Genomic DNA, 12,736 nt, shown 5'->3' on the forward strand with positions numbered 1-12,736 from the left:
TATATACTTCAATGTTTTTATTTAATAAATCATAAAAACATCCCAGTTTGTCTTACAAACAGGACAAAGAGAACACGTCAGGCAGTATCTGCTAAATGATATTGTTCAATTTAAAGAGAGAAAACAATTGTTAGCCATGAACGTCTAAATGTGTCATTGAAGCTACTTTCTATGAACATCAGCTGTGTTTATATTTAAAAAAAGATGAAGCTAATTGACTCTGATGAACATTATCTTTCTTCTCTATGTTGTTTCATTTGGCTTTAAACACACAATCACACAGTTTGCATTTTGTCTTCAGGTAACAGACACAGCATCGTGACTGTAGAGGCTGTTCAACAGCTTCAAATATATGAAAATTAATGTAGGAGGAGACATTATGAGCTAAACAAAACACATCCGATATGATTTTCATCTCAACAGCCAATCAACATTCAATTCAGTTGATCAAAAGTTCTCCAAAGTCATAATTCATGGTGACATAAACAATTTCCAACGTGTAAACTTTAACGATTATACACACGTCAAGTCGATCCGACAAAAAAAAAAAAACCCCACATGAATTCAGACATGAATATTTTCATCTTACAAATAAATAACATCTTTCTCTCCTGGTTGCGTCGCTCATTCAAAACTAAAAGTTTCACGTACAAGGAAGCAGAAACGCTGACATCACAGAGTCAACATGACTCCGCAAGTTTAGAAAAAGAGGTTTTCAAGTATTCAAGTACCAGCAATAAATTACTGAGCTGAAACTCACCAAAAAAAAAAGTTGAAAGTGAATGAATGGCTGCATTTTTTACCTTTCGTATATAATATTAGATTCAATTTAACTTACAAAGAACAAACGATGCTGAGGAACAGACATTCAGTGCTGCCTTGTGTTTACAGGACTCGATTTACATGCTTGACTGAAAACTTTACAAACTAAATCTTAAGTTTTGACCTTAGACCTGCACTGATTCAATAATGAGTTGATAAACAAAGCACATCCATAGCTATCCACTCAAAATGTACTCAATACTTTTTTTAACTGAATAACTTTGCATTTCAGACTGTTGGTCCAACATAGTAGATATCTGAAGCGACACTAAGGGATGTGGGAAAATTTTAATTGCACTTTCACTATTTTTGCCATTTTTATATCCTGAAGATTTAATGTTAAAAAGGCAGATTGATCAAAAAAGAAAATAATAATAATGTCAAACATTCAGCTGCTCCACTGTACCTTGTTAAAAAATGTGTTTTACTGCGTTTTATCTCCGGTGGGATTGTAAAGCAGGAAATATCCGATCAAAAGTAAATACTTATTAATAACAGCAAGAGTTAAAAAAATAGATTTTGTGGCACACTCATATGTCTGACAGCATAAAGCTCCCACACGGTTATACTAGGTAGATTTTTGGTTTTAAGAAATATAATTAACACGTGGTAATGTACATTTACTCAAAGCCAAGTGTGCACTTCAGCTTTTGCATAAAAAAAAACCTCCTGTGATTTGTCCACTACAACATTAAGCAGTTTCAAACCACAGCAAACCTGCCATTCATCAACATCAAACACGTTTCAGTAGCATTAGCATGGATTGCTTTTCTTTAAAAAATAAAAACGACATTTCAAATGTCCCTCCTGATATGTATTAGTGAGACAAGGTGTTGCAGTCAGTGGATCTCACGTGGAGGCCATCTTTCCGTGCACACGGAAGCGGTACAGACACGTATATTCCACGTGACCCCAGTTACTGAGGACACGCAGCTCCACACATCTGTAAAGCTCCTCACTGGGGTTCTGGTGCCGGAGAAAAGAGGAGAATGGAGAGAGGGAGAGAGAGAGAGAGGAGGAGGAAAGATAAGTTAAATGTGAACATCATGTTCCGGTCTAATATATAGAACAGGAAGTCGTAAGGTCATAATTTGACTCTTTGTAAATATGGTCTTTGTCCATTTGCGGTCCTTTCACATCGGCCTTGTCTGGTCCGAACTTTTCACTTACGTTTGATCCAACAGATCCAATGTGAAAGGTTCCTCTGAACGTTAGTCCGACCAGGTTCAGACTTTCAGGTGTGAAAACATAAGATTTGATGGTTTGAACTCACCGGCAGCTGAAACGTCTGCGTCGACTCTCCGTTCTCATCGTAGGTGAAGGTCCCCAACAGAGTTCCTTCCTCTGTGTCGTTTGTCATTCCCTGCGAGAGAAGTTACAGGCGTCAGGATTGCGAAGCCACTTTTTGTGACTCACTTTTTTCCCCCACTAAGGTTTTAATCACAGGGCCTCGTTTATAACGAATGACACCAAACAGTGTCAAGAGAACTCACGTAGACTTCAAAGTCTTTGGGTGCGGAGTCGATGCGGCCGGTGGGGGAGTTGTAGCGCGGGAGGTGGTCCAGTGTCACATGAGTGATCCTCACAGGGTGAGACAGAGAGATGACAAGAATTCCCTGGACACCGTGAAACGCCCAACATTTCCCTGGGAGCATCACAGGGTAACCCTGCGGAGGGAGGGAGAGAGGGAGGAAAAATGAAACTGGTAAATCTTCACCTGGTTTCAAAGCTTTGAAAGGAAGAAGACAGAGGAGACTGAATAGCAGAGGACGGACGGACGCAATAAAAGTTCAAATGTGAACGACCCCAGAGAAGAAAACAGAGGTGTTGTTTCATTTTACCTGGATAACAGTGCGTGGGCTTTCTGATGGATACCACAGGGGGAAACCAAACAGCGTCACACACGCTGAGCGAATACGATACGTCTCCGAACACCTGGTACTGATCACACTGGCACCTACACACACACACACAGGTAATTAGTATGAATGCTGAGTAATCTGTAAAGACGTATGGTTGAGTAAAGTGACGGTGACATGGAGATGTTCCCGACCTTGAGTTTCCAGGGCAAAGTCGGCCATTTTATCAGCCACGGGACCTCCAAAGTCAGAACCGCTTCCTTTGTCACCAAGCCTGAGGACGTCCTGCTCCTGACACACAGTCACACACGGGACATCGTAAACATCTAGAGCCCGTCAGTAGTCTCAGAGTCCAGATCTAGATCTCGAGTGTCTCTCCACGTACCTTGATGCGGTCGGTGAGCCACTTCTCCATGGCCTGTTGGAGCTCTGGGGTCAGATGGTCGCGGACGGGGGCAGTGTGGGTTTCAGGACACGGGGCTGGGGGAGGCATCAGTTGGATGGATGACAACTCCTGGGAGAGCTGCAAGAGAGAGGCGGTCACGTTTTAGTCTCACGATCTCAAATAAACGTGTCAGCAGGTTGGATTTCTGCGGACATCTCGAGCGGCACTGTTACCTTGGCATTCTCAGCCTCCACAGCTTGGATCCTGAGGCTGAGGCCGGCGGCAGCAGTTTGACTGTCCGTCTGATATCCCACCATCTTCCTGTCCAGGCCGGCGACCTCCTGCTTCAGACGCAGCCGAGTGTCCGAGTCCACGGCGCCAAGACTGGCTTTAATGCCCTGCATGTCCAGATTCACCCGCTCCTTCATCTGAGAGAGACAGATGTGGACCCAAAATGTTACTGGTTCTTCTCGTCATCATGCTAAAATCAGCGTGTTCTCCGTCATCACCACCGGATGTCACTGGATTTCATTTTAACGCTAATCTCCTCCACCTTGACCTCACCAGGTAAAGACCATCACACCACCCACAGAGCAACAGACAGATTCTCTCACCTGGGAGAAAAGCTTCTCCTGCTTCAGCAGCAACTCTGCCTGCAAACAAACACACACGCAAAATTAGGTTTAGTATCAGAATTTGACCCTTTTTGTTAAATTATAGTGGAAATCTTGAGGCTTTTTATACAAATAGATGTCGGTTGAGTCTCTGTTGGTCGAGGAAAGAGGTAAAACAAAGACTGAGCCAATAGCTCAGTGAGAAAAGTATTGCAATTTGATTCAAGCCTCTCACTCTGTTCTCTGCTGGTCACAGACTCGTGTCCAGCTTCAGATCACAGTTCCTCACAGATCAACAGTAAGGGCCATGACTTATTTATCAAAGTGAAAATACTTTATTTTGCAGCCTCCAGAATTCTTTGACCTGAGTTCGTACTTTCAAGCTGGTTTACAAAAAGACTGTTTTGGTAAAATTGGAAAAGTTACAACATGAACTGATGATCTGCTTCTTACCAAAAGATGCTGCATCTTCGCTTCTACAGCGGCAGCAACGACAGCTGGATCCTGGAGGAACAGAAACACCCAACATTCACATCCCAGATGGTATTTGTCATAAGGAACTATTCTTTACACTTATGTTTGTCTCATATTCTGTTTTTTCTTCATTCAAATGTTTTTCTTGTGTAGTTCCACTGGAGGAGATTGTCGGACCTGCTTGAGTCTTCCACACACACACCCACAATCAACAATCCAATCACAACCCCAGAACCACAGCCCCTCGTGTTCTGAACCAACATCCGCACAGTTACTAATATGCTTCAGAGTGCGAGAGGATCGTCAGCTCGATTGTAAAGTCCACGTGTTGTCGCTACTCAGAAGCAGATGACTCGTCTCTGGAGTCTGAGTCTCTGGAGGAAATCATCCAGTGGCTTGTTCATCTCTCTCTGGACGTTCCCTGGAGTTGCTGGTCTCTGCGGAGTTAAAGGCCGACGCTGCAAACCTGACTGATTTGATAATCTACGATACCGTGAGTGGCCCTTACACACTATTAATAGAAATGCTTTAAGTTGGTTTGGGAACACACACCCACACACACACTTCCAATTCTTGGAGGCTAAAATGAAATTACAGACAGAAACACAAAATGAGTGACATGCAGGTGAGTCCTACCACCACAGATGCATGGTGCATGGTGTTGGGTTGTTGAGGAGGAGGAGGAGGAGAGGCGGAGATGACAGGTCGACTCTCGGGTTTAGTCGGTGACGGGGTCTTTGCGACGCTCATGTAGGAGATGAAAGAGGTCAACAAGGGGAAGAGGAACCACACACCTGGAGAAAACAGGAGTCATAAGAACAGTCCAGAGAAACAAAGATACAGTCTGCGAGGAGTAAACATCATCTGGTGACATCACCCGTCTAAGATCGAAACACTTATGAAACCTGAAGTGACTCATTCGATCACACTGAGGTGGGGGAGCAGAGGAAAACTGTGTGAGTCAAAACACGCCATGCCACCTATGCAGACCGACTTCCTGGTACTACTTCTAATCTAAGTTAAGTAGTTATTGTTTGGAATTTCATTATCCCACTTTTTTTTTTTTTTTTTTAACAAAATGTACAAAAATATAAATAGAGGTAGAAACCAATCATCAAAATTTAAGGATTCTTGCAAGAATCTAACAAGGTCAGTGAATTCAATGAATAACAAAAACATATGTTAGAAAGTAGAACAGGGGGTCCGCTGGTTTGTTTGTCTTAATTAGTATTAAGTTTAACTTAAAACTCAACATGTCCGAGGGGACGACGAGTTGTCTCCTAAATGTAAAACTTATAAAAACCTTATAAAATGTCACTTACACAGAAGCACGAGGAGGAGGAGGAGAAACAGGCCACAAGCTTTCTTCATGTGACTGGTGAAGGAAGCGTTTGCTGTGGGGAAAAAATGTAGAATTACAGGGATTTTAATAATCTGGAGTTGAGACTTGTGCAATGATCGTGAAAACACAATGAGACAGCTGTACGTATGCAGACACGTGGCAGCGTGAACACATGCAGCACAAGTCGTACTTAAGAATGCCGGTAAAACAATGTACACACCGAGTAAACACAAAGACAAACTTCTACCGACAACGTACCTAAAGCTGTCAGGTGCGTTACTTTGGATCGAGCTGCTTCAGCCATCAATGAGGCCGAGTCTGCGGAAAAAGAAACTAGACAATGAGATTATTAAATCGTGAGGCCGGACACATTAAAACCCATCATTGAATGTTTGTACTCACCCATCAGACTGAAGAAGGCACTGCTGATTCTGCTTCTGTATCCAGAGCCGGGAGCCCCGCTCGTGCTATCAGAGCTGCTGGGGGCAATGAAGGGCCTCTTGTAGATCCCCTCGGAGGACGAGTAGCCGGAGCTGTCCACTCCGCTCTGAGTCGGCTCCTTGTGGTTGGGCCTCAGGTGTAATCCCGGCCTAGTGGAGCTGTAGTGTCCAGCGTACAGGCTTCTCTCTGGAGGCACCGAGGGGCAGCGTGTGGGGGTCTGACTGCCGGATGATGACGGGGTCAGGGCAGGCCGAGGGGTGGCTGTGGTGAAGACAAAGGGCTCTGTCCTCATGATTGCCTTGGGCTGGCTGCTCGAGGGAGAAGGACTCAGGCCTGAGAGACGAGGACGAGGAGAGAAAAGTAATGAACTGTCTGAAGCTCTAATAGTATCTCGAGAAGTGTAATTGTGATGGGTACTAAAGAAGTGCAGTGTCAAATCGGTGCTATTTGGAAATGCAATTAATCCAAAACTTATTAAAATTAATAAACTTTCAACAGGTCCAATTTACAATGACTTTGAAATTGGGAGATTAATGGTGGCAAGTAGACAGATGAGTTTTTTTAGACAGACTTTTTCTGAACTGCCCCTGTTTGTCCCCAACCATGTTTCATTCATGCTATCATCATTATTATCTATTTTAGCTTTGACAGGAAATGATCTCATTATTACTCTGAAACAAAGGGGAAGTTGTTATTTAGTTTTTACCATCACGCTGGTCTGCAGGGACGGGCGACTCGAGGCTGGGTGAGCTAGCATTGCTATTGGCTCTGCTGGAGGTTCGGGAGCCGGCCTTGCGGGTCCCTGCTTTCTTCTTGAAAACCCTTGGTAAACAAAACACACACACACACACACTTATTCAAGTTAACCTTAACATTACAGTTTGCACTTAAACACACACACACACAGAGTTACATACTTGACAGGGTTTTCCCGGTAGGTTATATTCGTCACGCTGCTTGAGTCAGACTCTTCGTCTGAGTTGTAGTAGCCACCGGACAAAAGACGAGAGCTCCTTCGAGACATGACTGAAGGACAGAGAGACACAGAGAGAAAAACAATAAGATAATAGGACCAAAACTAAAACATCCAAATTAAAGGTTTCTGTCACTTTAGGTAGTTGTTGTTATCACACTGATGTCTTGTGTCTCCTAGATTCGGTGTAAATCAAATATTTGATGCTATAAAAACAGGGTGAAAGGTCATTAGAAGTAGCAGAACTTTTTAATAGCAGTTTAATAACAGTCGTCATACATGAGTTTAAGCAGTGGCAGCATTAGCAGCAGTTCAAAGTGGTGCCAGTTAAAAGGAGATATTAGTTACACTAACAGTTTAAGTATCTGACAGATGCTCTCTTGGTTAATCTTAGCCGCCTGTAATCCAGACTAATCTACAGGAGCCGTCCTGCTGCTCGAACACTCACTGAGAGCCACAGAGCATAAATTAAAAAAACATCTAAGAAGCATCTGAAGCTTAAAGAACAAACGGAGCCGCTGTTAGCGTGCTACGACACATTCAGAGACACATGCAACACATCACAGCAGATTACAAACAGCGTGCGTTAACTGAGCCAGCATAAGAATAACGTGGAGATAACGTCACCGTTAAACAGACGGTAATGTAGAAGACGAGAGCAGTGACAACAGCCTCATTCTTTGTTTCCCGGTGGCGTTTGTGAGAAAGTGACCAGTTTAACTTTCAGACACGCTGCCATCACAAAGGTTACGTAACGGGGCGTCTTAATCTGAGCGATCTGATTGGTCACTGGCGTGTTCTTATGGCGCGGATCATTTGCATAAACCGCAGCTCAGGAGTTTAACTACTTGTGTTAATGTTTCACGTTTATCTCTGTTTGTTCCGTGAAAATCCATGGAGCCATCATTTACTTTTGTAATAAGTAACAGGGAGATTTATCACAGTGTCAGTGTTTCCAAAATATCTGTGAAACTAAAGCTTAGAAAGGCTGCTGGGAATTACGGTAAACAGGTCTAATCCACGTTCATTACTACTTCAAGACTGCTGTAAACAAGTTGCACAAGTATCGACTCATCTGACTCCATGGTCATGCCAACAATTTAAAAATATATCTCCATCCACACAACCTTCGTTTTGCAAATTATCTCCATTCAGGCAAGAACACAAAAACGACTACAAGCGCTCAAACAACAAGCATGCCGGGCGGGTAGCTGACGACAAAGACGACATTTAGGATCCGTTGATCTAGCTCAGATTTTCTCCATGTATACAACACATCAAGAGTTACGGGACACATTTTAAAAAGAGGACAATATCTATTCTATGAACAACCACTTCTGTAGGAAAGAGATTCCTCTCTGGGATCCAGTCTCATAACTTTACAGTATATCCTGCGTCCTCCTGTGACGGATTAACATGTTAAGTCTTATAGAAGAACTAACCTGGTGAGGGTTTGAGTTATATTCTTACGATATGTTCGGCAGGACTACAGCAGAGCAGTAACTAAGTCATGCTGCTTAAAGAGCGGCAGCAGAAAAGGGAAGCTGTGGTTGCTTGTTGGCGGCAGATAGAGACAGGAAGTCACTGTGACAGCAGAAGCGTACACATTCTCTGAAAAGGGAGCAGAGGCAGCTCAGGTGCTCAACATCGCTATATTAAATGTCAGCATCTTATTCTTTGACTTTATCCTCCCCCACTGAGCGACGGAACAAAGTAAATGAGGAGTCTCAGCATAAAAAAATTAAGTTAAAGTTTCCACTGTGCTACACCGGAGCAGTGATAACAGTTATATTAGCTGCTCTCGCTCTGCTGTGGTTTCATCTCTTCTTTTTTATCCAACCAGTCACTAGGCTCATTATGTGCATTATATTCAAACTTGCACCCTGCAAGATTTTCAGTACGGGTCGTGGTAGAATTTGCGTACATCACTTGATGGGTGATATTACAGGCAGCCGAGATGCTCACTGACCACAGATTCAGCTACTTGATTTTCATGAGCAAATTTGAATAGCTGGGATTAGAAGGATAGTGACATATTCCTCCATGCTACAATGACACTCAGTAAAGTGCTTTCCTCCAACAGCCCCCCCCGCATGAAACCACATTTAATTTCACTGAATCTAAATTTGGATTTGCAACAAATTGCACAGAGAAAAGTGAAACCTTGGTAAAGGCCCCATTATTGGCACAAAACAAAGAGAAACAACGGTCACAAATCTTCCGATCCGTCAACAGCTGGTATCTGTAACTGCAGCTGAATACTTTCTTTCCTTTTCGCACGGTTACGGTCACATTTCTTTCTTCCCAGCACGTCAAGAGGCTTTAGCTCAGAGTGTAGAGACGGGAGCAGTTTGCACTTTAATTCCCTCAAATCCTCCTGTCCACTTTAAATGGCCTCTGAGTGCAGCCTAGCGCAGCACTTTTACACTCCTGAACACACCGACCCCCCCACCTTATCCAAGCAGAGGACACCACAGCACTGAGCTGATCCTCCTGCTTTGCTTTCATTGACAAAGATTCCCAGTGCTGTAGAAACACACCACACATTCTTCCATAACCATACCCTGTTTGTTTCTAGATAATCCTCCGACCCACTTAATCTACAAGTCAAAAAGAATTTAAATTCTCCAAAGATCACGATAAACCATGTTTTGCTTTGGTTAATGTGGCGCAGCACGCAACTCCTCCCGTCCCTGAGGTGTGACCGAGCCATGAATGGGCACATCTCAAAAAGAAGGGAATATTGCCATAAACAGATAGAAGGAAACCTGCTTCAGGTCCTGTGTGGATCATGTGCAGAAGCAGCTGTTCATTCAGCCTATGAATGCTCATGTGAGCCGTGTGACGTTACAGCATCGCTTCCAATGATTCCAGTGGAAAATGAACAAACCCTCGCCAACGTTCACCATAAAGAACAGCAGCAGAGGAGCACATCACATCTGGCTCGTGTCAAGTATTGTCAGAGCCCGGCCCACAGGAAGTGACGTGGAAGCAACACTTGAGGGTGAAACTGTCTCCTGAACATCAACATGCTGCCCCTGTAATCCTCATGAAGTAGAATGGCACAAAGTAGAGCCATTCATACACCGAGGCCCAACCGTCCCCTTATAGATCCAGCTTTTTATTTAGATCTGCAACAACTCAAAAGCTTTGAGTCTTTTTTAAATCTAATTAATTTTTGGGGGGAAATCCACTTATGGTTTTTTTGTGTAATCCTTCTGACAAACAAACAGGGAAACAACAAGGAGTGTTCATACAAGTGAAATTATTTTGGGGAATAAGAGAGTAATGCAGGATGGACTGACTCTGGTGAAGAAGAAGACAATCCTCACATTAGAGAAGATGGGTCCATCGCATTTTAGGTATTTTGGCATCGTAAAATGACTCAACCAGTTCATCGTATCAAGATAGAAGCAACTTTCTGTCGATCGACTAATCGTTTAATCGCCCGAGCCCAGCGGTGAACTAGCATCAGAATCTGAGGTAGCAGAGATCCGGGTGTAGTGCTGATGTTTACTCAGGGCCGGGCAGGGCGGGGCGCTCTAACTGGTTTAGTGCCCTGACCACAGACACATGGCAGGGCACAGACAAAGAGAGAACATGACATGGGAGGATAAGAGAAGTAATAGAGAGAGAAAAAGCTGCAGCGGACTGATTCTGACAAAGACAAAGGAAGGGAGGAGAGAAAGGTGGAGAAAGCACAACAAAGATGAAAACCTGAATGGTGGACAAAGGGACAGAATGATAAAGGGGAGAAAAGATGAATGATGTTTGTAAGAATGTGTGAAACAATGTTGTGGGTTGAAGAGCCAGCGATGGAGTTTGAGTTTTTTTTTTTACAAATGAGAGGAAAAAATGCAGGAATGAGAAGCTGGAGTGAAAATAAGAAGTAACGAGAGGGCAGCGACAGGAATGCAGAGAATTAGTCTTCATCAAACCCACAGGGGACTGGCAAACGGTTTGATTCTGTGGCTAACTTCAGGACGGTGCCAGTGTAACATGACGCAGACATACGGAGCAGATGAGTCATCTGGCTTCACGCAAATTACCCCATCGCCTTTGAGAAGAGAAGAAAACTAGTTTGGCAACAGTTTTTAAAACTGAGCAGCTACTTAATAAGATCTGTTTGTATCAGCGTGGACCAGATGTTTGATTCTCATCTTTCCAGTCCTCTCTGTGTCTTTACTGCCATAAGTTTACAGTCGTGTGCAGCTGCGAGCCTGACTTCAGGAAACTTCCTCAATTCTCATTTTTATTTTACAACCGTCCCCTAATTTGTTGCAGCTGTTTTAAATCTGCATCTCGGTTTATTTCTTCTGCTTATTTTATTTATTAAACTACATTACTGCAATTCTCTTGTGTTAGTGTTATGGATCAGCTAATAAAATGAATTAATTTCAGTTACGTCTGCTTACATATCTTCTTATGCTTAACACCAGCTATGATAACTAGTAACTTATCATCAATTTATATCTAAGTAACTCTAGAATAACTTTTATTTAACTTATAGCTGATACACATCATTTTGCTCAGTCTCTGCATCTTATTGCATCAGCTCCTCAGCCACATATAAAACTTTGTTTACATTTAACATGAAGAAAAAGTAGATTTTTCAAATTCTATATATTTGGTAATACTTGTGTTTTTTAACTATACATAGTCTTATTACATAAAAAAATAGTATGTTAACTTAACTAACCCAGAATTTTAAATATCGGTTAAACATCTATTCCTCGTCTCTTCACTGTACATATTTTTATTAATTTTACACTATGTATATTACTTTCTTTTCCATTCATATCTCTCTGTATCCCTTACACCTAAGTATTATTATCCTTAAGTTGTGTCACTTATCACTTCAAAACTAATTTAAAACAAATTTCTCCCTAATCAAGGATTTTCTTAACTTATCTCAAATCTAAATCCTAAGTAATGCCCAAAGTTACTTTTCATTTCAGGAGAGTAAATATGATTTAGGAGCAGACGTGTTTTAATTGTTGTGGTTAGATTCTGGAACGATGCAAGTTTTAAACTTTAGTGTTCCTCCATGTTTGTTTTCAAAAAAAACTCAGTGAAGCCTTTGTTGAAGTTTACAAACGTGACACACTTGTTTGCTTTTAAACTTTTGAAAACTTGATGACTGAATAAAAAAAAGAAACTACTTCGATGTAAAGTTGAAATAAACACAAATATGTTTTTTGAATGATGCTGACTGGTCCCTGAACGCAGCAGCAGCAGCATCCTCCTCCTGAAGTGACCGTGAAGAAACAACAACTGGACCGAGACTCCGGCTTCAAGATGTTCGAAGGAGATGAACCCCAGTTCGAAGGAGATGAACCCAAGTTTGAAGAAGATGAACCCCAGCTCAGTGTCCACCTTAAACCCCTGGAATCATCTCGGAGACTTGAAACTCACCTCGTCCAGTCGCAGCGGAACCAAAAAAAAAAAAAAAACGTCGCCGAGTTCAGAAGCTGTCAAACCTCCAGCTCAGCTCCGGGAGTCCTTCACGCAAACGTGTCCCGACACAAACAGCCGCGTATTCACCGAGGGACGCCCTCCCCACCACCACCAGGTCGGAGCGGGGAGCCGCGGGACGTGACAGCGGGCTCAGGGACTCGAACACACGGACAGTTGCTGTGACAGCTCCGAGGATTCGAACGCTACTGATGCTAACAGCAGGGGCAGCCACACTTCCGGGTCCGGGCCCTACAGAATAAAAGCTGCTCGCGTCCCCAGTTAAAAACACAAGAGTGTAATTATGTGTTTATATGTTTTTGTTTCGAGAAATTACTTTAAAAAAACACTTTTAAATCTTATTTCTGCGTT

General features: G+C 42.8%; 1 protein-coding gene across 3 annotated transcripts; it reads right to left on the minus strand.

Moving 5' to 3' along the window:
- Nucleotides 1-2: 2 nt before the first annotated feature.
- sun2 (Sad1 and UNC84 domain containing 2) lies at nucleotides 3-12,597 on the minus strand. 3 transcript variants are annotated; one of them, XM_020102613.2, is made up of 16 exons: nucleotides 12,326-12,597; nucleotides 6,855-6,963; nucleotides 6,644-6,759; nucleotides 5,899-6,270; nucleotides 5,755-5,814; nucleotides 5,477-5,548; nucleotides 4,791-4,948; nucleotides 4,134-4,184; nucleotides 3,681-3,719; nucleotides 3,300-3,494; nucleotides 3,067-3,204; nucleotides 2,876-2,972; nucleotides 2,664-2,779; nucleotides 2,316-2,489; nucleotides 2,096-2,185; nucleotides 3-1,788 (listed from the first exon to the last, which is right to left on the minus strand). In XM_020102613.2, the coding sequence occupies exons 2-16, from the start codon at nucleotides 6,959-6,961 to the stop codon at nucleotides 1,672-1,674; spliced, it is 1,902 nt and encodes a 633-aa protein (XP_019958172.2). In that variant the 5' UTR covers nucleotides 6,962-6,963; nucleotides 12,326-12,597; the 3' UTR covers nucleotides 3-1,671. The 3 variants fall into 3 exon arrangements, with proteins under 3 accessions (XP_019958172.2, XP_019958173.2, XP_019958174.2); XM_020102614.2 differs by lacking the exon at nucleotides 12,326-12,597 and adding an exon at nucleotides 8,353-8,470; XM_020102615.2 differs by lacking the exon at nucleotides 12,326-12,597 and adding an exon at nucleotides 7,538-7,666.
- Nucleotides 12,598-12,736: the final 139 nt, after the last annotated feature.

Source organism: Paralichthys olivaceus, chromosome 8 (genome assembly GCF_024713975.1).
Source record: "Paralichthys olivaceus isolate ysfri-2021 chromosome 8, ASM2471397v2, whole genome shotgun sequence".
Taxonomy (NCBI): Eukaryota; Metazoa; Chordata; class Actinopteri; order Pleuronectiformes; family Paralichthyidae; genus Paralichthys; species Paralichthys olivaceus.

Coding starts and splice junctions, on each gene's coding strand:
- sun2 (XM_020102613.2), bottom strand. CDS start 6,961: ATGTCTCGAAGGAGCTCTCGTCTTTTGTCCGGTGGCTACTACAACTCA. Junction 6,760..6,854: donor TACCGGGAAAACCCTGTCAA/GTATGTAACTCT, acceptor TTGTTTACCAAG/GGTTTTCAAGAAGAAAGCAG. Junction 2,186..2,315: donor CCAAAGACTTTGAAGTCTAC/GTGAGTTCTCTT, acceptor CTTCTCTCGCAG/GGAATGACAAACGACACAGA.